Source organism: Chroicocephalus ridibundus, chromosome 9 (genome assembly GCF_963924245.1).
Source record: "Chroicocephalus ridibundus chromosome 9, bChrRid1.1, whole genome shotgun sequence".
Taxonomy (NCBI): domain Eukaryota; kingdom Metazoa; phylum Chordata; class Aves; order Charadriiformes; family Laridae; genus Chroicocephalus; species Chroicocephalus ridibundus.
Genome location: NC_086292.1, coordinates 13718462 through 13745738, shown reverse-complemented (window position 1 = coordinate 13745738; position 27277 = coordinate 13718462). Strand labels below are relative to the sequence as shown.

Here is a 27277-nt window from a genome sequence, read left to right as displayed (position 1 = left end):
CATATAGATATCTCATTATTTCAGGTCATGCACCCACTTGTAAAACAACTGAACTTAAGTCGGAAAAATATCAACAAAATATAGTACCTTTGCAAACTCCTTGCTGACATGAAGGATACGTCAAAAATTCTGTTAGAAAGAGGTTTTATCCATAGATGTGAGTGCACGTGATCTCCATAAACACGGGTGATTACTGTGAAATGTCTTAGACTTTCCAAAAATACCTGATTTAATTCTTACCCTGTTACTCAGTGCATTAAAACAAGTCCCTGTAAAAGTCAAGTTTGCTCTAAGAACAGGATTTTCCTCAAATAAACCAGCGCCCTTACCCAGGGCCTCATTTTATAGCACGTCGCCTGTGTTGGGAAGAAAACAGTGCTGCTCATACATGGGAGAAACAGCCCTACCAGCAGTAAACAAACAGGGAAAATTATCCAAACACTGTGAAGACTGTTGCAACAGTCTCACAATAACTGCTTTAAGAGACCTTTGACTGGATGTCTCATTGGGTTTGAAATGGCCTAATTGCTTGAGGGGGTTTTCTTGGGGGGGTGGGGTGGAGGGCATAGTTTTGCACTGATTTTTCAACCCCCTTTGGGTGAATCATTGACAGACCGCTCTTGCTTCTGAAGTATGGTGAAAGCCCTCAATTAAAACCAGAAGGCAAATTAGAGTTCCTATCTCAATTTGAAGACAGTCACTAGAATATGTATTAAAAGTCTTTGTTTTGAAATACATTGACCAATTCTCATGGACCTTGCATCTCAATGAGCAGTATGCTACTGGAAATAATCAACTAACTGGGAAGGAGAGGTTCACAGCAGGGAAGAAGGACCTTTTCAGAGTTTACCAGGTAACAATACAACTTGTATTGCATGTTTTTCACCCCCTGCATCGTCTTTTGGTGATAGCAATAGCGTTTCCTCAATATAAGTAAGTTTCTCCCCCCATTTTTCCATGAAGGGTTGTAAAGCAACACGTCTCGGGGGAGAGCAGGAGCACTGACCTTGCTGTATGTATCTGGGAGGTAAGAACTTCTTCCCCCCACCCCCTTTTTGTTAAAGAAACACACCAAGCTCTGTTTCTTTGGTTTTCTTCTGAGTTATTGGGTTAACTTACTTAAAACTTTTTAAAGAGGCGTTGCGGTTATAGGAGCCTGACAGCCAGGAAATGTAGCTCAGTGGGCATTGAAGGTGCTTTTTGGCACAGGAGCCTCAGCCGCCGCTCCGTGCCCCACCCGTGGGCTCTAGTGAGTACTGTGACTTCGGACAGTGTTTACCTGCTTTACCAACCAGTTCCTCTTCAGCTGAGGCTGTTTCTGGGGAGCGGTCACCTGTCTGCTACAAATGGGCGTTAATAATCTTTTTTTCAAAAGCTAATGGTTCTAAATACTTACCCTACATTTTAAATGTAGAACACTTACTGCTCCCCTGAGCTAAGCTGCTCCCACTTCGGGTCTCTTGCACAATTTCCAGCTTGTGTTTCTAGTGGAAGCAGCCACAGCAGCAGAAGTGTTCCGTGTCCAGCAACAGTGCTGGACTGGCTCAAGCATGACTTTTCTGGAAGGACCTGTTAAAAACATGTAATGCTTCTCACAGCAGGATAACCCTAAATCATAGAATCGCTGAGGTTGGAAGGGACCTTTAAGATCATCAAGTCTGACCTTTAAATCTGGCAAAGTGGCCTTCCCTGAGTGGTGGCCCTAGGATGGTACTCCCGTGCAGTTAAGGCAGCATACTGACGACAAAAATACTTAAGCTAGACATCAAAGTATATAGGAAATAATTGCATAAGATCAAATTTTAGAACTTGAGCATTTGTTGCTTGCCAAATCAACGTATCACTTCTTCAAATTCTAAAACTACTTTCAAAAATAAGCACTTCACCCTTTGATGGGAGAAATCCTCATGATAGAGGGGACTGGCCTTTACAATAGAGCATGAAACGCTGCATAGTTAAGAGCTTCTAAAACACCAAGTTTGCATGTAGCAGTCTCATTCATTGTATAGAAATGTTGCTGCGCTGCTGTGTGCCAAATCTGGTTTATAGGTTGTACTTTGATGTCAGAATCATTTCAGAAGTTTAAACCCTACCTTACAACTGAACTTAAGGTCTAAGGAAGCTTCTTCCTTTTAGTCAAGGATTATAATGGGACTTGAGTGAAGGAAACTGCAGAAAAGCCTGTCTTCAGCAGAACTTTGTTCTTTAATACTGGAACAGTGTAAATCCAAGTTATGCATGAAGTTGCTGTTTTTAGGATTTGCAAACTGGTATTCTTTTAGAAAGTTGCATTTTTTTCTCTCCTCAGCCCAGCTGCCATTGACGGTACACCATCTGCAGCAAGCTCGCAAGAACAAGAAGTGGGCTACAAGCAAAGAAAGGTAGTGCGCTCCCCCTTCGTGTTAGCTGTTAGTCAGTGCTACCTGCAGGCACTTCAGGAGCTCAGGGGTGTTTCTGTCCTGCTTTCTTCCAAAGCTATATGGTGCCCTCCTGTGGCTAAAGTGTGCAACTTGTCCCCATACAACTTCAAATACAATTGTCTTCCAGGCTCCTGCTCAAGATATTAACTAAAATAGACTAACTTTACGTGATTAGGTAAGAGAATAAAAGCTTTACTTAAAAACAAATCAGGCTTCAGGAAAAAGAGCCTTAAGTGTAGGTGAAGAAGTGGTGTTCAGAGCTGGATCATGTTTAGGCTATGTTAAATACTATTTTAAGGCTCTAATGTTTAAAACAGTTTTTAAATTTTCAATAACAAATCTGCAAACACAAGCTTTTACCTGTAGTTTAATATTTATATACTGATGGATAGCACCTAGAGGCCCCAACCAACATTTGAGCCTCCTCAATGACTCTGCCCCAAAGAGCTTACAGTCTAAGCAGTCAAGAAGAAGTAGGAGAAAATAATAACCATGCTCTTTTGCAGATCAGTAACTCTGATCCAACACAAGTCAAGTGATTTACCTGCTCTAAGGCACAAAATGCGTGGTGGGAATTAAACCAACATCTCTTGAATCTCTGCTACAGGTCTCAGTTAAAAGATGCTCCTTCCTCTCTAGACCACTTTTAATAAAAATCAGCCCATTTGGAAATCTCAGCCTGAAGCTGATTAAAGTTCAGGACTGTTCTCCAGGTCAGGGTAAGAGCTGCCGGAACAGAGAACGTGTCTGTCAGAAGTGTAGCTACTTTACATACTTTCATTTCCTGTGGCCATCTTGCAGGTTTAGGACCTAAAGCTGCCACAAGACTAGCTGTTCTGGGTGCTATCTACCTTAGACTGGAACGGCATGTCCTGTCTTTTCAATTCAGTGGGCTTTATTTGACATGCTGTGAGAGAAGCCCAAATCTTAGAAAGATGTGCTGTTTATGCACTGCCAGAACTGTTTACGTTCTGCCCTTTCCCAGGCCCCCATACACGAACACTTCTCGTTGGGGAGCACAAGGCAGGTGCTAAGGAAGGCTGGGAGAGCTCTTTCCTCTGGACACTTCTTAGCATGAGCATCCATTCTTATGCTTTTTTGGGGGCTCGGGGGAGGCTGCTATGTTCATTTTAGGCTTCTAAGGAGCCAGCAGTAAGATAACGGCTTGTCTAAGTAAGAGACTTACTATTTTATTTCAGCTTTGGTAACAAGTTCTTGACTTGGAGGTAGCAGCAGGTTCAGTTTATTTCTATATGCATCAGCAAACCAAAATAAAATGAGTTGAAGGATGCACATTGCTGAATTGCCCACTCTCTACCAACATATATAACTGCAGCTAATTGAAAAAAGACAAAGCTATTAATATTTTGCACTTTAAACTAAAGAACTTCAGTTTCATACTTAGCTGAAAGCTTTTGAAATCAGCACCAATCTCATTGTGTAAGTCACTGCCACCTGGTCAGTCACCAGTCCTATGTCTTTTGTCAAATGTGCATAAAACAAGGAGATTTCTGATGCTCCGTGTTTACAATGATAACTGAAAGGTAAGAATGAATAGACATTATCAGATAAATTACTTAACAGTAGTCAATAAACAAATACACTTCACCTGTATAAAGCAGTATGTTAATTCACAAGTTAAGTTGTATTGATAGTTGAGGTGGCAATATACAATGAAAATATTAAAGTATCATCACTTGAAAAATAGTCTTGCTTTGTCAGGGAGCTCTGTTTATACATAAGGGTAAATGAAACGGCACTGACCATAGAAGCTGAACAGTCATGCATACAAAAAGTGATCACTTTTCAGCTATTGCACAAGTAGTGACACTCTAAGACATACACAGTAGGATTCTTACAAAATGACATCAGAAAGACTGCATGCACCATCTTTCAAGGCCTTATGTGAACTATACATACACAGGAGTTGCTGTATACTGTAAATACATAGTGGATGTGTATAAATTCACATAAGATTAAAAGATTAATCTGTAAATAGGAAAAGATCAGTTCCCACAGCTTATGCTTTACTTTATTTAGAAGGTTTCTTAGTGCGTACGCTATTTTGGATAAATGTGTGACACCACTTCAGAGTAGAGGTTTCATGTAAGCATAATCTTAAATGCTTTGGTAACTGGATATTCCCAAGGAACAGGTTTTGTTAAACCAAACTGATTACTAAAATGTGAACGTGACTTGTATTCAGAAAAGAATGATAATAGAATATGGCTAATAATGTCACATATTTTCACAAGATACAAAAAACCTCAAACCTTTTCAAGTGGATTGGGATCTTTAAGCACAAATAAAACCACTGATAGCATGGTGTACAACGTTTAAAACCCTGATCAAAATGACTTCAGAATAATTGTGCATTCCCCAGATACATCAGGCTGGCAACTGAGGAAGGAAATGAAATATTAAATGAATGAGTTGGCGTAAGAAGGGTAAATTCTTTCTGTACCACAAGTTTCATAATAAAATACTGTCATAAGTTTTAATTTTAGACATAAGCATTTTTATAGAGTCTGGTTTGTTTCTAAGTGACTGAAAGTTTCAACTAAAAAGGTGTTTACACAATATACACATTTCATTACTTACAAAGAGAAATAAGCTTAAAATTTCATATTAAAAACCTGGGATACAGTAGGGTTAGTAGCACCATGAAAAATGTTTTTCAAAACTGCAGTCTTGTTATTTTAAACATACTCAGTGCGTCATGTTTTTCTTTATTCTCTTGGTTGATCAAAAAGGTGCCATTTTGGTACAGGGAGAGAAATGAAAAATTTCATCTTCTTATCCTTTGTGAACCTCAAGTATTCTCTTCTGGTTCCAAGAGGTCAATTCTTTCATCTTAGTCCTGTTGTCAAATATGTACCAAAGAACCCTTAGTTTGGCACATGAGTGAGGTACACTTGAATTTGCATGGTTAAAACAGTTTGGATTTGTTTTGTTTGCTTCTTTCTGCACAGTAGCACCATTGTTGCAGCTGGAAGACAGTGCATCTTAGGAATTTTCAACTGTTTTATAAAACATTCTCCAAGACGTTACGTCTTCTTCATGCAAACTTGACAACGACTAATACGCGTCCTCAAGTCTCCAGCTTTCAGTGTCTCTGACTGAGGTTTACTGGTTGACAGAAACAAAGGTAAGGTTAGGTTAGCTTTTTCTTCGTTTACAAAACTGTTCCTTTAAACTTCTACTTAACTCACAGTTTAAGATAACGCTTAAGTACGTAAGTGGGGAATTACTCCTGTATTTGAGAGTTTACCTTAAGAGTGGTCTTTCTGTATGTCTTTGACACCAGGTGACAGATGCTGAGTTTTGGCCAGTGCCTCACTATTTCAGTCTAGCACGTGATGTAGCACAAATACCAAACCGCGTGGAAGGTGAATTTTGTACATTTGAGATAGTATTTCTGAGGTCTTTGTAGCCTTTGGGTTTCTCAGTTGACAGGTACTTTAACAATCCATAAAAAATACTGCTATGATGAAATACGTACTTAAGTGATGGCTTTACCAAATTATTTATATTTATGTCCACTGGCTTCCTCGCTGCCGAAACGTCATCCTAATTTTTCTGCAAAGTACTGGGAAAAATGCTTGCCACAGAGGGTATGAAACTTCCTTCACACAAGACTTTTAAAAACAGGTGATATGAACATCTGCCTTAATAGGATTAAGTAGAATTGCCCTTCATACCTGTCCCTTGTGAACTACTCTTTCAAATATTTGACTCTATTGAAAGGCCTGGCAAGAAAAAACCCAACAAAATTGAACTTTTAGGCTCCAAATACAGTAACTACGCTAGGACTACTTTCTGAGAAGGTACTACTAAATACGAATAAGAATTGACATAAAAAGAATCAGACTCCTTGCAAAACAGAATGTGCCCTAGCAAGTTTTTACATAATATTAAAGACTTACCAAGGAAACACTTGAAAAACTGGTTGTGAGGGGGTAAACAAACTAAATTATTTCCCTATACCCCTGTAAACAAATCTCTTTTGATCTTCAAAATAAATTCTGTTTCCAAAGCTTTCATTCTGGAAAAAAGAAATATACAAGGAACAGGTTTTCTTACCTGAACATTTCTGACACCTCTACAGTTGCCAGCCAGAAACTGTATGAATTGGCATAGTAATTACAAGTGCCACGACCATGGCATTCAATAAACGGAGCTGAGCGGAATTCTTCTAAACAGGATCCAGGCGATGCCAAGGCCTGTCCAGAGCCCTCTGCTCCTGCACTAGTGTGCTGGTGTAGGGGTGGAGGAAAGAAACACACAAATAAGAATCTTACAGTAGGTGCTAAAAATTAAATAGCACAGCATTCAGCTACTAAAAGAGCCACTGTTCATTCTCAGTTGAGATAATGCGGCGTCAGATACCTCCATACACTGGGCTCTGTGTACTGGAACATCACTGTTAATCTTGGCTACCATGGTTAGTAATTGAAGGTAAAGGCTTTCGAATGACAACCATTGCAGTCTTTAACAAAGTCCTAAAGCAGCTAGTTGAAGCCACAAGTGGGTACTGGCCACCTCTGGAGCAGGAGACAGTTCTTACCATCATGAAAGAATAACCAATCCAAAGGGAGTCCCAGCCTGGAGGACACGAAGGAATCTGAATGGTCTGACTGTGGACAGCTATCACCATAGCAGGAGCTTCGCACACAACACAGCTGGACACAGGAGAAGTATGAGAGAAACACGTGGTATTAAAATATAATAGGAGTATGTTTTATTAATGATTCTTAGACAGAGAAGGGGAGGAAAACTAGCCTGTGAGAGGCTGTCCCCTTTTAATTTAGGCTTCTACTTCTCATGTGTTTTGTAACTGCAATAAAACAGTATTCTGGAGTGCAAGATCGGCCTGTATTTCCACTAACAACCATTGCGTAAAATGCTGAATCTGTTCCCGAAACGAAAACGGGAAGCTCTAAGTCCCCAAGTGAATGCCTTAATTCTAGAGCTAAAGGCTCTCGTCTTCCCTTTCCTTTCCACGGCGATCTTCCACTGCTGACTACATAGCCTCCCTGGTCACGGAGAGTGCTTACAGCCTTTGAGCCTCTAATTATCACTGCTGCACATAGACAGACCTTTTAAGACAATGAATACTTTAAAACAAGCAATTTTCCTAGTATTTCCCAGAGCAAAACATGACAGCTTCATCTCCTAATATCCAACCTGCATGTTGGAAATACATGGATAAGATGTGCTATTTATCCAGATATTTAAAAAAAAAGACCTAATAGCCTGCTTTGTCTCACCGGCTAATGAATGGCTGGATGCTTTGCCCAGTCAGTGGCTCCATGCTCATCGGCATTGGCTCTGGAGTTGACAGCCAATAGGAATAGTCATTCCTTGATGCAAAATTACAAACATTGTTGATGTTGCAGAACATGAAGGGCATGGTGCTGAAACGTCTAAGACAGCTCCCAGCAGTACCTACAGAGTAAGACACATAAAACGTGACAGCAAAGTTTTCACTTCATTGCTTTTTATAGCAATTCTTTGAGAACAGTAATTGTGTATTTTTCCTTTCCAGCTGTGAGTGCCCAGTATGTGCTATCAAATTGTCACATGGGGGAAAAACTTAACTTCTCGGTTCTGGTTTACATTCTTTCATCCTGAATTATAATGTGCAACCTCTGGAGGTAATAGATCTTAGCACGTAATCCCCATCCTCATCTAAGAAATCTCCAAGACTGTCATACCTTCAGAGAACCAGAGCATTTGAAAATGCAGCTACAAACTCTTTCCCCTTAAAGACAGCGCATACAAAATATCTCACCCAAATCCTGGCCATGTGCTCTCTCATTTCCTTGCACATATAGAAGAGAGAATCCATCATATATTCTTGACGTTCCTTGTGGACATAGTGGTGTATCCCTGGTCTGGCTGTGCCGAGTTATAAGGAATCCGTGAGCAACAGAAGCTGTTCCAGGAGGACCAGGTGGGCCTTGTAAGCCATCAGGACCAGGAGGTCCCTGTATTCCTCGTGAACCTGTTCACATGAGAGAAACACAACACGCAGTATTTATAAACACCCTTTCTTGCTCTCTCTTAGGACTAATGTAACTCCAAAAGGTTTTGTGATTAAAGTGCTTGTGAGTTGGAGGACCTAGAATCTGCAAACGCCCTCTTCCTCAAATTATTTTCTCACAGAAGCTTGATTAAATCACTGAGGCTGTCATAGCTAGTTATAAAATAACAGTGCAACTTCCCTGTGTTGTAGGGGTATTCTGAAGTTAAAGTAGGTTCAGAGCTGTGAGGCACTAAGATAACAACTGCAGTGGACATGAGAGCCACTGGAATGAGTCCAAATCAGCTTCCCAGTTCCAAAATGTATTAATCTGTGTACGCAGTGTAATAAGATGATGTTGAAAGATCTTGCTCAAGATCACAAAATAAATGGTAGAGCCAGAAACAGAAGCAAGTCTCACTCTAGGGCATGCTTTGATAACACCTGAGCCAAAGCCCACCAAAATGAATAAAAGAGCTGCAGTCAGTTTTGGAGTAGGTTACGAAAAGTGGAAATAGGCTAGAACAACCTTGAATGACAGCAGGAACGAGTCGTATGGCTCAGAAAGGTATCAGAAAAGGCATTTGTTCTTGAACAGCAAAAATATCAGGAAATAAACCTACAAATATTTAGACTATCTTATTCCACAGTCATTATTATTTACATTTTTTGTCTAAAATAACTCTAACAGATTTTGTAGATCTAATCAGAGAAAGAGCAAAAAAAGGCATTAGGGATTTCTGTACTGTTTTAACTGTTTAAATTCTAATACTTTTTCTCACGAGTTGCAATATATAGATACTTAATACGTATCTTCTTCTTTAGAAAATTGTGCCAGTGCCTAGTCTGATTTCTTTTCTCAAATCATAATTCAGTAATTCTAAGCAGTAGCTGCATGGTAGCACAATCTCTGCCTTTGGTGAAATCCTTTCCTTTATGAAGTCTGTTTTTCCCCATTCATGATTTCCATGCAAAATTAAAATTATTTTACTAATCTCTCTCTTCTGTTCCTTACTATCGTCATTATCTCCTGTGCATCATCTGTGCTGCAAAGGGGATGCCACTAAGGTTGAGATAAAGCACTCCACAACATTATTCAGCAATGTCTGGCAATGTGTTGGTTCCCAGAACATTCCAAACCAAATTATGTTCAGTTGCTTGTAATATTTTTGCATTAAGAAAATCCTAAAATTATTACTTTATTATCATTCCCATGAGGCAAAGATCTCTCTTCCCAATATTAGCCTGCACTCACAAAAGGGAGCATTTCTTTTTACTCTGGGTCCTCATAGAATAAACACCATACCTGGCTGGCCTGGAAGACCTCTTTCTCCTTTACGTCCTGCTGGACCATCAAAACCAGGTAGTCCATCTCGCCCTGGGTCACCAGGATGACCAATTGGACCTAGAATAGACAAATGCATAAGTGAAATAAAAGCTCTTGAAATCTCACTACAGAAATCTTTAAATTGACTGGGACTTATCTATTGTTTCTTCATGATACATTAGACAAGAACAGACCATTAATCAGATTTCTATGGCAGAACCCTACATTTATCTATACCTCTTGCTGAATTCAGTAACTCGTCTCTGCAGCCTACACCAAGTGACTCCCATTGCACCCTGCGGTCAGCTATACTTCTGAGTCATTTCCTCTGCAGCCATCTAGGATCATACCTGGCAATCCCTGTGGCCCTGGCAATCCAGGTGGCCCTTTCGACCCAGGCTGTCCTGGAGGACCCGGGGGACCAGGGTCACCTTTGACAACAATGCTTCGTCCAATGGTACCTGGTAAACCTGGTGGACCTGAGAGAAAGCAGCTTAGTATTAGACAAACCAAGGTGGAAGAGAGCTTTAGAAACAGTTTCTGTTATTCTGTATTGCGAAGTCAGAAGCCAAGAGCTCTATCAATCCAAAGAATGAGTGTATATATAAGGCATAAAAGTGCTTTTGGAGACAGCTCCTAGCCCCCAAAGGACAGCTCTTGCAGGGGTTAATCCACATAAACTGGACAGAGTATAAAATATGGTAGGATTACTTGTAGGGCTAAAAAGCATAGCCTGGAATTGTGTTTAAGCTGTTGCTCCCTTAACTGCTTTCATTGCTGGCTGAGACCGACTCACTTCTACCCTCGTGTAACGAATTCTACTGTCAGGGAGCAAAAGCGACAATAACGCTACTGAGGACTCCTACCTGGTGGGCCTGGCGGTCCTTGACTGCCTGTGAGGCCAGTGGGTCCTGCAGGTCCAGTGGGACCCTTCATACCTGAAACATCAAATTCACACAGTTACACAGTGAAAGAACATGCTGTCTTAAAAATCTGCTGCAGGAATGGCCAAAATCAGGCCTCTCTTCTCCCTGAGAGGCTGTTACTGTGTCTGGAGGTTTTCACTTGAAATGCTAGGTAAACACCTGGGAATACCCAGTTAAATACCTGGGAATCCTGGAACTCCTGGAACCCCGGGGTCGCCCTTCATTCCATTCAGGCCTGGACGACCAGGATCCCCCTGGACAGAACAGCTTCATGTTATTCACTCATCTCCTCAGCAGGTTCAGAAAAACAGATAGAAAATGTGGGTGGGGGACAAATAAGCCCACTTTGGGTCTGTGAACTAGTGCTTTGAACGGTGGAGGCCATGCCTTCTGCTCACTGCACTGGCTGCTGTCAGAGAACGCTGTAACGTGAGGTGTGCATTGACAGCTCCAGCTCCCACAGGAATGTAATGGGGACATCCTGCCCAGATACTGGGGGATAATAAAGGAAAAGATCCTCTTGCTTGCTATGAGACAGGGTGTTAGCTACCACATATTGGCTTCTATTTTACTATGATAAACAGCATACTCCACCCAAATATATTTAATTTTTATTGCATTTAAAAAGAAACTAGGGGGGAAACTCCGTTTCTTGTAGTACCTGGCGTCCAGGTGGTCCATGATCTCCCTTTTGACCAGGCAGGCCAGGTGGGCCAGGTTGACCTGGGTTCCCTTTTTCCCCTTTAAGTCCTCCACTGCCTGGTGGCCCTCGTGGACCTTCTGGGCCTGGTGGACCTTAACATTGCAGAACAAATATGCATATATCAGTACACATCAACTGTTCTCTCCAAGTTTGTGCCTTCAGTGTAGGAAAAAAAAAAAAAAAAGATATTTTGGCTTGCCTTCCCAGCTCTATTTCAGTGCTGAATTCAGGATAAACTAAAAGGAAAACAAATAGAGGGATTATTTGGACTACCCAAATTGGGAACCGAGGCTCCTTATCTAGCTGATGAAGAGAAGCAGGTCTTGCCAGAAGGCAGTGCAACTCACCTGCATTAGAAGCTTACCCGTGACCAGACTGGTGCCTTTATAAGAGCCAAGAAACCCAAAATTAGATGGTACAAATATCCCCTCTGATGACCTGCATTACATTCACCACCTCTTAAGCGCTATCTTAAGAGACTAAATTCCTTTTGAAAGCCAATCTCAACAATGTAAAATATTGCTGCTTTTTTTCTGTTAGAATTTAACATACCTATTGAGGAGCCCAGTATATACCATCTACTGACTGCTGGGCAGCAGGAAGTCCATCATTCTGCCTTGCCAAAATGCTAATCTGAGTTTCAGAAACTTCCTTATGTTGAATGATTCTCTCGCCAACTGATTTGTCTATCTTTAGTAGAATTACGCTGTGTAAATCCAACAGAGGGACTGAGATGACCTTTAAATATTTTCCCTTTGCTACAGCCCTATTAATCCAAAGCAAAGCAGTGGATTTAAATGAAACTTCGGTATTTGGAGAACTGAAAGATGAGATCCCCACCTTTATGACACCATCTAAATAGAAGGTTACTGATACTAATTTGTGGTAAAACAAACTGTATGCAAGTGCAGCAACAGCTAATAACATTTTACAAGTTAGATCTCATAATTGGATTAACAAAAGGATCTCTTTGCGGGACAGTGCTATGGCATTCTCCCCTCTAGGACAACAAATCCAATAACATTTATCAGCGTGCTGGATTTTCAATTCTTCTGCAACCTCAAATCATTTAACATCACCTTTGACATCCTCATAGTCTATATTCAGTGGATAAATTTGATGAGCTGTATTTCTGCATGCAAATCTGAGTATTGAATTCCTTCCAAATTTTTTTTTTAAATCAACAGCAATGTTGTACCAGATTTCACACCCTGTAGCAGTTTCAGCTACAGAAAACATCCCATCATGCAAGGATTTTTTGTGTTCATTTTGGTCTTTTATAGTGGTCTAGTATTGTACATATGCAAAATAATAACAGGTTACCATCTGAGGCATGCTAATCAAATACAGGGTAACCATAATCCTTAAAAAGATAATCACAGAATTACAGGAAAACATCCGTTTCTCTTACATCAAGTGCAACGCAGTAAAATAAATTGACCGAGTTAAGAGTCTAACCTGGAAGACCTGGAAGGATCAGAGTTCACCAAAGCCCAATGATCGATGTTAGAAGGGTCAGACATCACACAGTACAAAACAAGATTACTAGTTAGAAATAGCACAGATGACAGCATATACACTACACAACAACCCATTTCACCAGCATATTTTGTATTTACAATATAATCCACATGCGTGCATAAAACCATACATGAATACACAACGATATGTATTTTCAGATACAAGTTATTCTGGTGACTAGGCTCTACTAAGACTAATTTGACACTTCGTTTAACAGCAAACTTAAAGCTTTACTAAAGAATGTGTTATTGCTTTAACATTACAGCTGAGCCTGTGACTGGTTAGTCCTACACACAATGGGGTTTGGACTATCTAACCATTTCACTGACAATATTCAACATCACAGGGCCTGGAGCTTGGCAAATCTGCAGGGAAACTGTGAATGACAACTTCCTCTTGAGCAAAATTCTGCTTTGGGCAGAGGGGAAGTGTGATTAACAGAAGGACTTATCACCACTAATCAGGTATGAGCCTCAACTCTCTGTGAATACAATTCTAGGACTGAAAAGTAGGCTTATACCCTCTTCAAAACGGTAAGCAGGATTGACATGGATCAAAAGGGCTGCAAATGCTATAAGCAAAATTACAGCAGAACGTACAAATTTAGAATTTGTTGTCTTTACTGTTGGCATTATTTTTTCTTGATAAAAATACCTCAAGATGCTAATTTGCTTGTTTAAGGTTATTCTGGAGAATGGTATGTGATAACCTCCTTAGAAAAATCATTTAAATGTCCTCTTTCAAAAGGTAAGCTGGTTGTCCCTACTATGCTCCTGAATTAATACATATTTTAGCTCCCGTGCCACTTGCATCTTTCCTGTCAGTGAAATGATTTAAGTGTATCAACATACCACCATGCCATTTGCAGCTAAAAACTACATTAAATACATGTCAGGTTTACCTCAATGCACTATTTCTTACTTATTTGGTAAATTATTTTAAATACTAACTGTAATAACAGTTGTTAAAAATAACGACGTGGACATTTCACTGTTACTGTTAAGTATTTATAAACTATATTTGACTATTAGATATAAGTTTTGCTATGATTTATAAATCTGTCCTAGACTTGTTGATTATTGAATTCTGTCTGGGCACAGTCAGAGGGCAGGACAAAACACAAAGCAATTGCTAAGTTCTTCTCAGCATAGCCATGACAGTAGCCCTCTTTGAAAGTGTGGTTACTGCTTGTGTGACCACAGGATGCCCCATCCCTGGAGGTGTTCAAGGCCAAGCTGAATGAGACTTTGAGCAGCCTGGTCGAGTGGGAGGTGTCCCTGCCCATGGCAGGGGGTTGGAACTGGATGATCTTTAAGGTCCCTTCCAACCCGAACCATTCTATGAGTCTATGAGTTTAATTGAAAGGTAAAGTCACATTCATTTTTTTTTACATTACTGCATAAAGCTAGGATTCAAACATCAGGGGCTACCACATTTGCTACCTCACTGTGCTTAGGACAGGACACTAAAACATAAAGTGTATTCCTTTATTGAATTTTGATGACAGTTCTTTGCTTCCTGAAAGTTGTCATAGCAAAACCTAAAGACGTCATTATTATTACATAGATATACCAAGTCATTTGCAATCTAGACACAGGTGTTAAAAATCTTCCCCAAGACCTGGCTTGTGCTCCATGCTGATACGCTAAAATCATGATAAGCTTGTGGAAATGACCACGTTCTTACCAATTCTGTTCCGCTGCTCTAGCATTAGGGAGAGGAGGGCTCTATGCCTCTTTTTCATTAAATACGTGTTAAAGGAAGAGCTTTCCTTATTTCCTCCAAATGTGCTGGTGAAGCAAAACAATGGAAATAAGGATTTCTCTGCACTGGAAAATTACAATGCTCCAAGTTGGGAATGTAAAGCATCACTGTTACTCTGTATAAATTTTCCTGCTGACACTGTTGGTATAAAAGAAGCATCTAATTTAAGTCCCTTGAGAGCATCCAAAATCAACAGTAGCAGGTGTTACAAAAATGAATACTGTCAGTTGCCCAAGCTGAGCTGCAAACACAATTATACAGCAAAGACATGGGAGGACAGCGCTGTGTTCTTTTTTTAAAAGATGAAAACCAGTATATATTGTTTTCAGCTGCACTGGGAATAAATATCCCTGGAAGTGTTAAAGGCCAGGCTGGATGCGGCTTTGGGCAATCTGGTCTCATGGGACGTGTCCCTGCCCATGGCAGGGGGGTTGGAACTAAATGATCTATAAGGCCCCTTCCAACCTAATCCATTCTATGATTCTATGAAATATGCTAAAACAAGCTTCATGCTTGGGGACACTTTATAAAAGCCTTGCAATTCTGGACCCACATGATCTTCCACCATGGGGAGAGCAACACTATGCCTTTCCAATGTCAGTCCTACAACAACGTGGAGGAAGAGTTCTGAAAGCCAACTGTGAGCTTTTCTTTTCTACCCCAAATTAAACGGTGTGTCTGAAAAATGACTCAGCATATCTACGTTTAGAAACTACAACAGTATATACATTCATTCTCATGCAAAGTTATTATTTTGGAGTTAAGGGGCTAACCTGAGGGACCTGGGAGTAGGGGGTCAGAGTTCACCAAGGTCATCATTAGAACAAGGGGAAAAACATCAAAATTGTTAGAAATATCAACAAGCTAACATATTCAACTAAACCTTTCTTTTTAGATTTAGCTCAATATTCCTTTACATACAGTATGCAAAACACCAAACTATTATTCAGAGCAATGAAAACAGACATGTGGAGTAACAGCAATGTTGTGTTGCCCTGGAAATTGGCTTAATTGTATAATCAATTAATAAATCTGTCCCAAGACCATCTATCAACGTTTGTTTTAGGGGCAACAGAACTGAAGTCAGAGAGCTGTTTGACTTCATCACTTTCACTAATCTTAGAATATGCCCAGAAGTCAACAACAAACAGTACGCACATACAGCTTCTGGTTTTATTTATGTCCCTAGAAGGGGGGTAATTTGACAGCCACACAGCTGCTTTTATGACTAAGTGCCTTATGTTGAAATGTTACAAAATCAGCGTTCCAACAATAGACTGTGTTATCATTTGAAACAAAAGGCTGGAGTGCTGATTGTACCAGAACTGCAATAATAGTTTGGTTTATCCACATTAGTTCACGCATAACTGAGCAAAACAAATGCTTCACTTTATACATTGCATGCAACAAAAATGGAAATAAGAGAAAGAAAGAAAGAGAGGGAGAGAGAGAACATGGCTGAGCAGAATCTCACTGGTTGTTTCCCCCCGCCAATGCTCATAAAACTGCACAAAATGAGTCCCACCATTCCTCTGCCTCCCCAGTTGACTAGAGTCAGTAAGCACCTGATTTATACAGAGAAAGGTGAAGAACGGGATGAGAAGCTTCATTAAAAACACCAGTGCTACAGCAGAGCATAGAATCTCAGTTGGTAGTTTTATTATACATCAGGCGCTGCTTAGCTGGTTTACTTTTTTTTTTTTCTTTTTTTTTTTTTCCCCAGTTTGGAGACATCCTCTGTGTAAGAATCTTTTAAAAATGAAGCCCTATACTCTTATGGACCAATCAGCTTCCTGTGCCAAAAAATTTAATTGCTGTATTGCTCTACATACAGAAAAATTATCTTTGGGACAACCTGACATCTAGGATGTCTTAGGCCTTTATTTGGGCACACTTAAATTACAAAGCCCAAGCCCAGCATCCCACCATCTCTTATCCCTTCACTCCTCCTCCCACTTGCCCCAGCTGCACTCTAAGCGAGTAGGGCTGGGATTTCTTGTCCCGTACTCCTACCTGCCAGTGAGCAACTAGGCAGAAGAGGACAAGGCCACAAGGAAAGCAGAAAGCAAATTAGGACTACTAGCTTGCTGCAGGGATGCCCCACTGACTGGTTAGAGCTCCTGGGGCGCAGCAGTGAGTAAGTTCCTCCAGGAGAAAAGGGGAAGGCATGCACTGCTCCTTCCACTAACCAAATAGGAAACCAGGAAGAAATTGTGACTGGCTGTGGATTATTAACCCAATGGATTGTTCCACACCAGTCACATAAAAAGCAGGTTTAGGATACAACACAATTCAAGTATTTTTACTAGGACTAAAAGAAAACCTCATTATACTGGCAAACAGCACCTCAGTTTTAAGGTGTAAATTAAAACCAAGTGTTGCTTATAATGACTCATTTTTTAAACGCACAGTTAGGATAGATGAGTTCATAGCCTACTCTGCACGAGAGAAAAGCTCATAGTGCCACTGAGAATAATCAAATATTACTCAATTCCAGTTCTTGTGAAAATAGTTTGATAAAATTCCATTCTAAGAACGTTTTTTCAGTGTGATTGCCTCCTTCTGTATCAGGAGCATTAGGAAAAGCAAATCTTAAAATCTTTCCAAATGTGTACTGCAAAACTAAACTCTCCCTTGATACCCAAAAATGAACGATATACGTGTAGCAAATATTTTACAAATGTACTAAGTCAAAACTAACTTTCCCCAAACAAGTTGTTGAATAACAGAAAGATCTGAGGTCAGAGTTTAAGGGCAATAAATAAAAATATTACTTCTCCATTAATATGCAAAGAAAAAAAACTGTAATCAACCAATAGCTTGGTTTGAAAGTAGTCTCCTTTAAGGAGAACATCAAGGATGTTACGTGAGATGAGTCTTACTGGTGGCAAAGTACTTCCGGACTCAAGATACAACAATAAGCTCGAGCCAGAGCTGTGAGAGGTTCATTGCAGTTAGATTTTTCAAGAGCAGTATCTAAATGCAAATAAATATCCTATGACACAAAATATAAATCAAATTCTAATACACGCCAGGGAGTTGCTCAGCAATGTTAACTCAGTGTAGTGGTTTTTTCATTCCCAGAGTTAGTTGGTGCAGGAACAAAATGCAAACATGGAATGGAAAGGTGAACACGGCATGATGGTGCACTGAGTCCATGGGAGCCACATGACACAATGGAGAAATGACTTATGTTACATGACACGAAGATGAAGAGGCAGCTATCCAATTTGATCATGCTGTGATGCTAGCGTGAATTTGATTTTCATGACTCTTAAAGTGATGGGGTTTGTTACATTCGGTTTTTTGTGCGCGATGACATTTGCTGATCATGTGACAATACTGCAAAGGTATCAGACGTTCAGAAGTCGGTATCGTGCTCGCTAGATGATTACTGTGACAGCATGCGGAGAATCTCCCGTTTATTAGCGCATTAGATTTTTGCTGCTAGGTATCAGAAATTAATGGAAACTGAGACTGATTTATTTTTAGGCACCGCTACTTTTGGCAACAAAATCCTCTGGTTGCCCACAAACGTTAAGATCTATGCCATGAGGCTTGAACTTATCCATCCAAATAAATTGAGAAAGTTTAAAGGCTGATAACCTACCAGCAAAATATGAAAGTACTGGCAGATATTGATAGGTATGGATCACACTTTTACCTGGCCTTCCTGGAACACCTGGTGGGCCAGGGCTACCTTTAGGACCTTCTAGAGGTGGCCCTGGTAATCCTGGTGGACCTGGTGGACCCTGTAGACCAGGGAATCCCTGAAAACCTGGTTCTCCCTTCAGACCTGGAAGTCCAGGGGGCCCCGGTGGGCCAGGTAACCCCAGTTCTCCTTTTTGCCCTGTAAAACCAAACAGCCATGTTTATGAATAATGTTACAATTTGATATGCAAAAAAGTCCAAACGTCAATTTGCAGAGCCATTTCTCTCCCTGGCAGAAGGTGCAAGTCTGGCCACAACTCACCTCATTTGCGCAGTGAGACGGTATAAAATTGTTCTAACATTCAGAAAAGAGTTGTGGCTAATAATTCTTGCAGAAGAAAGTGCTATAGCTTCTGACATGTTAAAAGGTCTTACTAAGTCTCACTTTACTACTCAATGATGCTCTAATTCATAAACAACCTCTGAGTTTGTAAGCCTACAAGCCATCCTTTCTGTGAAGAAACCTGTCAGTATTAATACTCCATCATTTTTTTAAGACAGTGCTGAAAGTTAAGAAATACTTGCAAAATTTTCAAATCAGCTTGAGAAATTTAGGACCTTTAATGCTACTGGAAAGTAATGTAACTTAGGTTCTGAAATTGCTTTGAAAATATAGCAAGCAGCTATATTTTCAAAGCAGCTTCATTTGTCATCTGTTGTATGAATGTTTTATTTACTGAGACAAATCAGCAAAGTTCCACACAATGCAGTAGATTATTATCCTGTGTGGATTTATTCTGTCTGCATAATTGCTAATTTACAAAATTCAGTAGTCAGTAATGAGTGTCTTTATTACCGTGGTTAACTGAAACAGTCTGCTGAGGAAAAAAAATATGTTATTTTAGTTGTTGCTATGGCATTCATTTGTTGCAGAACATAAAACATGACCTTCTTTTTCTGGTGTAGAGATATATTTTACATTCAACCTTTTTAGCAAAGAACAACAGAGAAACTATACCTGACAATCCTGGGAGTCCTGGGGGTCCTGGGCGCCCAAAACCTGGTAGACCTGAAAAGAAACATATTCACTTAATAATAAACTTTTAGCTTTCAGTTCTCCAGGAATAGGAATATGAGGCTGAGAATGACTAAAGTGCAGTTCATGTAAATCTCTGATCATTGAGACTACCGGGATTCTCATTCCCTCACCAGTCTACACCAAAGCTAGAGGTTTTGCTACAAAATGCATCTGTAACTTTCATAAGTTCCATCCATTCACAAGACGCTCTTTCAGATTTTGGGAGTTAAAACATTTGCATTTTTGGTTGAGGTTCTATCCTTAAGGCAGACATTACACTGTTTATCCATTCTGTAACTGAGTTGAAGCAACGCAGCTACCATGGAATACAGGAACAGGGGCTGGTGTTGAAGTCAGGTAACAAAAAAATCTAAGAGCTGATTGAATTCTTGTCCCGTGCTTCACTGGCAGCTTGACAGCATCCTTTGTGTACCATTCAGCATCTGGGAATCACAGGAGCAGCTTTGAAGGTGTATTAGCAGTTATAGGAAAAATAGCCTAGTGATAGCAGGACATCACAGTGCAGAGTGAAGAGGAGAAAACGAAGAGGAAGGATACCTAACCTGGTTCACCCTTCTGACCAGCTGGTCCAGGGATACCATCTCGACCAGGCTGCCCCTTCTCCCCTGAAGGACCAGGAGGGCCAGGACGGCCAATATCACCTATAAGGGGTATAGAACACTTTAGCACAATAATACCTAACCTGCAATAAAAAAGCAACCTCCCCACCATCTGAATCCAAAGGTGTGACAATGTAATAACAAATTCACAAGTGTGTAATCTTAAAATTAAAACCTTTTTCTCTCTCCTCCCTGACAATTTAGAAAAGGCTTTTAGGCCTGTGACCTTTTAAGCAGTTAGTGTTTGCTAAAAATTACATAATGCTTCCCTTTAGGATAAATTAGAATTTTGCTCTTATAAAAACAGGTTAGACCACAGGAATACTTAACATAAATAAAGCTGGTAAATACTGAAACAGTTAACTTCTTGTTTCAATAGCTAAGGGTATGACTACAACAGCAGACACAAGTCATCAAGAGAAAGTTAAAACTTTTCTTTTCTGTTTAATTTCAGTGAACTAAGTGTGTGTAATGGTGTTTGAGCATCCATATAGCTACATTTTCATGATGTTAAAAAGATAAGATGAAAGGAAGCGGCTTCATGTGTTATGTTTTTCACAGAAGCAGCTGACCTCTGCTGCACTGTTGATGCTCACCTACTGGCCCAGGTGGTCCAGGCAGGCCAGGATTACCTGGAGGTCCCTCGATACCTTTTGGTCCTGGAATTCCTGGCGTTCCTGTAAAGTACAAGCATTTCAATCAAATTAAGCACAAAACTGGCTCTTCAGCAGGTCTCGAAATACCATAATCTGAGATGCCCTGAGTAACAAATGAGCTAATTGTATCAAGACACTGTATTTATGCTCATTTTGCAGATTTACGGCTGACCAAGGAGATGAATTATAAAGCAAAGAACATACAGAAACAAAACATACTAGCACAACTGTCCTTATTGCTACTCTCAAGACTCTGTCTTCTTAATTGTTGAGTGCCTGTGGCCAAGGACAGAGTGAGACTGGCAGTCTGCTAGGAAATCACCATCTTAGAGACAGGCGTTTCTGCTTGACAACAAATTGAAAGCATTCTGAACTGCGGTTGGATAGTCCTTCCCCAATCCTCTTTTCCTTTCCTGAAAAAGCATCTTAATAAAAATGGTCTTAGTTAGAATTTACACCGGAGTCTCACCCCCTATGGCATGAACTGAGTGGTTGGTAGGAAAAACAATGGATCCATTGCAGTATGTCTGTTCTGAACAGCATCTGAGCCTGCCATAGGCAGGGTCTCAATACACTGGTTGGACTGTTCACAGTCTTTCAGGCATGTCATGAAGCAGAGGTTAAAAACTGTCAGGTTCATGGCCAGGTTTCGTTATCTTCTAAGCTTCCTGCTGCCATGACCACACTGTTATAAATCCCTAACTTCCTACATTAAAGCAGCTCAAGCATGTTTGTAGAACAGCCGCTATTGCTGCAAATGCAGTATGAGCAAACACCTTGTTTCTTTAAATTGAGAATGAAAGAACTGACATATACCCATAAACAATCTCTATTAATATTTTTCAGAGAAGAGCGCAAAACCTAGTTTCATTACGTTGCAGAAAGAGATTTCTCTTTAGATCATATGTTTAGACAATAAATGCTATTAAAAAGCCCAATTTTCCTGATGATGCTTTTTTAATTGATTCAGGAGGGAAAAATATGGAGCCAAACATAGATATTTTGTGGGTCAGAGGAGGTGAGAGTCTGACTGCTGTGGAGAGCGGAGACCATTAGCTAACGTAACTGCTGCATCTCCCCAGAGCAGATGAATAATTTCAGAAGGCTCTCTTAAGCGATGCATCCAAACACGTACTCTTGCAGTGACAATTCCAACAGCACAAAGCTTAGAAGCAGCAGACTGCTAGAAGCTGCAGCCCTTCACCAATTACCCGCTCTGTTTAGATGCATGTACCAATATAAGCAAGAAGGAAAATTAAAAAATCCTGTTCAGAATTACCTGGGAATCCAGGAAGGCCTGGTTCTCCTTTTGCACCCGGACTGCCTGGAAATCCAGGCAAACCAGGATTTCCAGCGACACCTTTACTGCCTGGACTACCTGGGTACCCAGGCAAACCAAGATCACCCTAGAAAACATTAAGCAGAAATAAGTACCTCGTCTTTGTAAGATGGGTAAGCTCTTCTTGTACGCTCCCAGTCTTACCATCTTACCAGTCTCACCATTATGTTGTGTACGCTTCTCCGTATATCCAGTTAATGTTAACCATCTCACACAAAAAATTAACTGGAAATAGTAACTGTAAAGATTTTAATGGTTTTCCCCTAAGATTTTGTATAAAGTATCATAGCTTTTCCTCAGAATTGGCCTACATTAAAGAAAAAAGTGTTCTTTTTCTTTCAGAAGAGACAGATATTTTTACCCCATGATAATGATGAATAAAAAAAGAAATCTGTGGATCTTTAATCATGTGATATTTTTGCTAAATTAATTACTGCACAACATCAATTGTAAGGCATCAGTGAAGGCTGCTAGATATTCTGTAGGTCTTTTTGTCACTTCTCTGTGGGTGAAAGAAAGGATGACATAGGTAAATGTTACTGCAAATGCTTTATGTAGACTTTTAAATTTTAAGCAGCAGTAATCATGATATATCAGCTCCTTAGTAATTTATTCTTAAATGCATATTGTCCTAATTTTTTGAGAATTAACTACAGAATTAGACGTGGGAACAATGATATTAATTGTATAAATCCCTACCAACTACCAAAATGTCAGTATGTGTCACAGTGCAGGCTAGGCCACTAACTGAACCCAGCTTAAAAAGTCTGGTAAACAATCTTCTCATTTAACCAGAATAAATTATATAAAAATATTTTCACCTTTAAAATTAGAAATTTTTGCTCCCCCCTGAAAAGAACAAACCACAGTCAACCCTGCTTGTTATTAATATATTTCTACACATATTTACAGTTGTGCATAATATATATTAAATTATAGTTAAAGAAAAAAAATCATCAACACAGAATCAATTTTCCTCATGGAATTTTCTATTGAAGAATTTGGTAAATGTACCTTTGGTCCAGGGAGACCAGGAATACCAATGCTTGAAAGACCAGGGTCACCTTTCTCCCCTTTCAATCCAGGAAATCCTGCAGGCCCAGGCTGCCCTGGGCGTCCTGCTATTCCTTGGCTGCCTTTAATCCCTGGGGGACCTGTCAAAAAGATAAAATACAAGTTTTATAGATATGAATAAAACTTCTGCAGTGGTTTAGAGAAATCACTCAAATTACAGCAATTGAACTACAAAGGACTAACAAATCGACTGGCTGGCTTTGAATACTTAAGTGGTTTTGTTTTTAAAAACAAACTAAAACAATTATCTAAAAATCTCTCGTGGCTTTTTGCATGGCATTTCTAAGCTTTCTTTTTTTATTCTTAATATACACAAATCAAAATATCTCATTGTAGTATCTAGGCAGAATTTAATATTAGAATCCTCAGAAACTGGAAATTTTTGTTTCAGCAATCTGTCTTCTGACAGGTGGGTTTACAGAATCTTTTTTCTGAACTTTCACAGAGTGGAATCTGAGAAACCAGAATAATAGGAAAGTTACAAAATGTAGATCATTCTGCTTCTACATCCATAAGCACTTTAAAACAATATGTATTTACAATATATTTTCTCTTTGCATATTCCGTTTTAATGGGTATTTCCAATTTCTTATATAGTATTCAACAAATATGTATGTAGGGCTATATGTATTCCTCATCTGCACTGCCATTTAAATATATTATTAGATACTGCACACAAGCACAACCACCTTTGTACTACATAAAAGCAAAACACTTGGCCAAAATGAAGTAAAATACAAGTACAGAAACTACCTGGAAGGCCCATCTCTCCCATGGCACCTTTCACCCCTGGAGGTCCTGTTGGTCCTGGCTGTCCAGGAAGCCCTGTGTCTCCCTTGATGCCTAGGGAAGTTGTGGTTTTAGTTAATTAATGGCAATAATTCAAAGTTTCTGATATTCATGTGTTCTCATATGAATATGCTTGTCATCTAATTACAAAGGCAATGGATTTGGAGTTGCTTTAGGCCTCATGCTGCTCCTACATGTTTTTTCACACCCATTTGTAGTGAAATATTAAACATCTTCAGTTTGTTCTGAGACAAGATTTGATTGGGGCAACTTCTTTGTTTTGAAGAGTTGTGCAATGAAATGGGTCAAATCTCAGTCCAGGATTTAGTAACCATCTGAAACAATTTAGTACTGGTGTGACTTGGTCTCTCATGAGTTGTTCTGCAGAATGAACACATTATCTCTTTCTCATCTGCAATAGGTATTCAGTAGCTTCTATTATGGAATTAAATGCGACCTACAATGCTCAAAATAGTTTGAGTCCTGGATGATTAAAAAAATTCCCCAAGCCCAACAAGATATTTAGAGCGAGACCTACATTAGACATAGTTAGCAAAGATTCAAGATTTCAGATAAATTGTTATAGCTGTAGGAAGAAGCAGTGCAAAACAGAATTCGTTTTCTTGATCCTCGCAATTCTTTAAAGCAAAAATCTGAAATCCAGACAGCCTTTGCAATGCACTCATTTGGCCATTTCCAAAGTATGAGTATAATGACTAACAATCTAAGAAATAAACATGTGAATCAGACAAGTCCCATTGGCAGATCCTGCAGTCATGTTGCTTGCTCGAGCAGCAAGCACTTTTCCAGTCATCCTAGAAGTTATCCTAATCTTCAATGCGGTCAGCCTAAAACTGCTTATGGGTTCGTTAGAAGGAAAGAGCTCAAAGCATGCTGTTTGGATAATGATTTTAAATGTCCCAAAACTGTGCTGCAGTTTTAAGTGTAAATCCCTAGGTTTTGCTTAGATATACCTGGATTAACATCCCAATTCCCACATGATAAAAACGCATGCATATTTTTACACATCAAAACTGTCCATCTGAGGCCTTGTTTATTTACCTGGCAATCCTGGCACACCTGGTGGGCCACTAAGTCCTGGTGGGCCTGGGTCACCTGGGAGACCTTGATAACCTTTCTGTCCTGATAAACCAGGAATACCTCAAGGGAAAAAGATACATTTTATTATTATTACTATTACTACTACTGTGTGTTTTTCTTTAACCTTAGAGATCAGATATAGCTACAGATGAATAAAAATCCAAATGGGGATTTTTCTTCAGTAAATATAATTCCCCTAGTTTAGTGAAGAAAAGTATCACAGAACACAATATATTGCTTCTGGAAAGTTTAAAATTACTACAGAACAGGAGCAATATAAGTAAATAGAGGAAAAAGTAACTTTAAGACTAATACCAATATACTTAATTCAGAAGGGACTGTCTTTTCGGATAAGCAGGCTCCATGCTAACCTCTCTATATTCATCCAGATTATTTATATACATTTAATTAAATTGCCACACCAGAAGCACTTTGGTAATGATATATTATAAAAAGTAATGCAGGTATTTTAGCAGATTTTTACAAATTCTATGTAGTTATTGTCTTATACAATAACTTTGTGCTGCCCTGCAGGCATAGTTAAATCTGCCCTCTACAGCTTGCTCTTAACAGGGGAAAAAAAAAAAAAAAAAAAAAGGTAAGTGTCTTAGGGTCCTACCTAGGCTTCACAGAAATTAATACAATAGATAAATTAGCACAATAACAGCTGAGCCAACATGAGCGAAAGGCATTCTAGTTCTCTCTAGGGTAGGGTATTTTTACTCTTCTCAAGATTAAATTAGAGTCCAAAGGAGACATCCGAACCCTGTGGGGGGGAGCCAGCAAGTGAGAGAGAAAACAGACTTGAGTGACCTGAGAAAACCTTCCAGGCTGCCAGCTTTCCAACTAGAAACACACACAGAGATGACATTTAGCTGAGGGGAGGGTAAGCTTACAGGGATACCCAAAGGGAGAATCTGGAGGTGATGCATGAGCAGATGACCATCCTACAAGGCAAAGGCCTTCGAGACAGCAGGAATGCAGCCAGTGCAGCAGCCATGACAACTATCTCTCATCATGCTTAGGAATAACACTTAGAAGACTGAATCGTAATCCTGCTGAAAGCACCTTAGTGCTATTACAATATCACCATATGCCAAATAGTGGTAACAGTTAATGAGCAAGGTCATCGCAAACTGACCATACAGAGTAACTTGGTCACAGAACTGCTTAAAAAAAGGCCTAAAATAGGAGAACCGTAAACCACCTCTGTAGTCTGAATTTATTTTTTTCTGCAAGAAAGAAGGAACCGTAATAGATCCAGTTACAGCTCACTGTTGTCTGTAGAGGACAAAGAACCTCCCCAGACCGACATGCAAAGCTCTGTACCTGGAACACCTGGCTCGCCTTTTTCTCCTTTTGCTCCTAGCTGTTTTGGATCAACTTTTCCAGGTGGACCTGGCAGGCCTGCTTCACCTTTGATACCTTTCTGTCCTACTGGTCCAGGAGGCCCTGGCGGACCAGGTAATCCACTGTTACCTGCAGTAGATACAGACAAAGAAAGGGAAAAAAATATAATCCTTAAGGTAGGCTGATATATTTGTAATGCTGTTTCTTACACAGGCAGTCCATGATTTATTCATGAAGTTGGAATTCACCAAATGATCAGTCAGTTTATGTAAGGTTCTCCACAGCATCTTAAACCCTGGAACAAAGCCAAGTGAGTGGACAGCATGGGGATATCTGTATGCTGCCGTCTGTCAGCTCTGGCCAGCCCAGCTCAGAGGAAGCAGTTGTCTGTATGACCCACGTCAAGAGAGCCCTTGGAGCCCCACCACACTGTGCCACTAGCACAGAGGAGTGGCAACAGCTTCAGCAGCTTCGGATTCACAGCCTCCTTGTTCTGGGGACATAGTGGGTTTTTCTTCTACCAAACTTTTTAAAAATTCATCTGCAACAAGGGGGTTGGGAACATGTAAATAGAATAGTTTCTCTGTAATACCTATAGAGCTGATTCTGGATGACTCCATAACCCAAAGCTATGATTTTCTTCTTTCTACTGGTTAAAGCAGACTTTACAACATACTTCAGAAATATTACCCTACTTCAATGCCATCAATCCAAAGATACTGTTTTAAAAATAGCTAACAATTCATGACATATATTTAAAAAAAAGAGAGACTGAATGCTGTGGCTTAAAACTGCAAAGCAATTCTGAACACCAGCACTGTCAAAAGAAGACAACCTAAGCAGATCCCAATAATGAAGATACAGGTGTTAGTATTACAAAGCCTCTTTCCATACAGGACATGGAAAACAGCATTCTGCATTCTCTTCGGGGTG

General features: G+C 39.8%; 1 protein-coding gene and 1 long non-coding RNA gene across 2 annotated transcripts in view; one reads left to right on the top strand and one right to left on the bottom strand.

Moving 5' to 3' along the window:
* The first annotated feature begins 606 nt into the window (after positions 1 to 606).
* Positions 607 to 27203, top strand: LOC134520885 (uncharacterized). Its single transcript, XR_010072576.1, has 5 exons — positions 607 to 853; positions 964 to 1027; positions 2309 to 2381; positions 5393 to 5568; positions 26558 to 27203. It is a non-coding gene; the product is annotated as an uncharacterized LOC134520885 (long non-coding RNA).
* COL4A5 (collagen type IV alpha 5 chain) overlaps positions 4045 to 27277 on the bottom strand; it is an 82975-nt gene continuing 59742 nt past the window's right edge. The window contains exons 33-51 of the mRNA XM_063346757.1: positions 26324 to 26473; positions 24956 to 25054; positions 23858 to 23947; positions 23045 to 23184; positions 21971 to 22097; positions 20632 to 20712; positions 19979 to 20077; positions 19356 to 19406; positions 18351 to 18536; positions 11360 to 11493; positions 10880 to 10952; positions 10639 to 10710; positions 10123 to 10251; positions 9752 to 9850; positions 8215 to 8427; positions 7691 to 7868; positions 6988 to 7102; positions 6504 to 6676; positions 4045 to 5549 (exon numbers count right to left, since the gene is read on the bottom strand). Coding sequence (XP_063202827.1) covers positions 5468 to 5549; positions 6504 to 6676; positions 6988 to 7102; positions 7691 to 7868; positions 8215 to 8427; positions 9752 to 9850; positions 10123 to 10251; positions 10639 to 10710; positions 10880 to 10952; positions 11360 to 11493; positions 18351 to 18536; positions 19356 to 19406; positions 19979 to 20077; positions 20632 to 20712; positions 21971 to 22097; positions 23045 to 23184; positions 23858 to 23947; positions 24956 to 25054; positions 26324 to 26473 — 2291 coding nt within the window. The 3' untranslated portion in view covers positions 4045 to 5467. The remainder of the gene's footprint in view (positions 5550 to 6503; positions 6677 to 6987; positions 7103 to 7690; positions 7869 to 8214; positions 8428 to 9751; positions 9851 to 10122; positions 10252 to 10638; positions 10711 to 10879; positions 10953 to 11359; positions 11494 to 18350; positions 18537 to 19355; positions 19407 to 19978; positions 20078 to 20631; positions 20713 to 21970; positions 22098 to 23044; positions 23185 to 23857; positions 23948 to 24955; positions 25055 to 26323; positions 26474 to 27277) is intronic.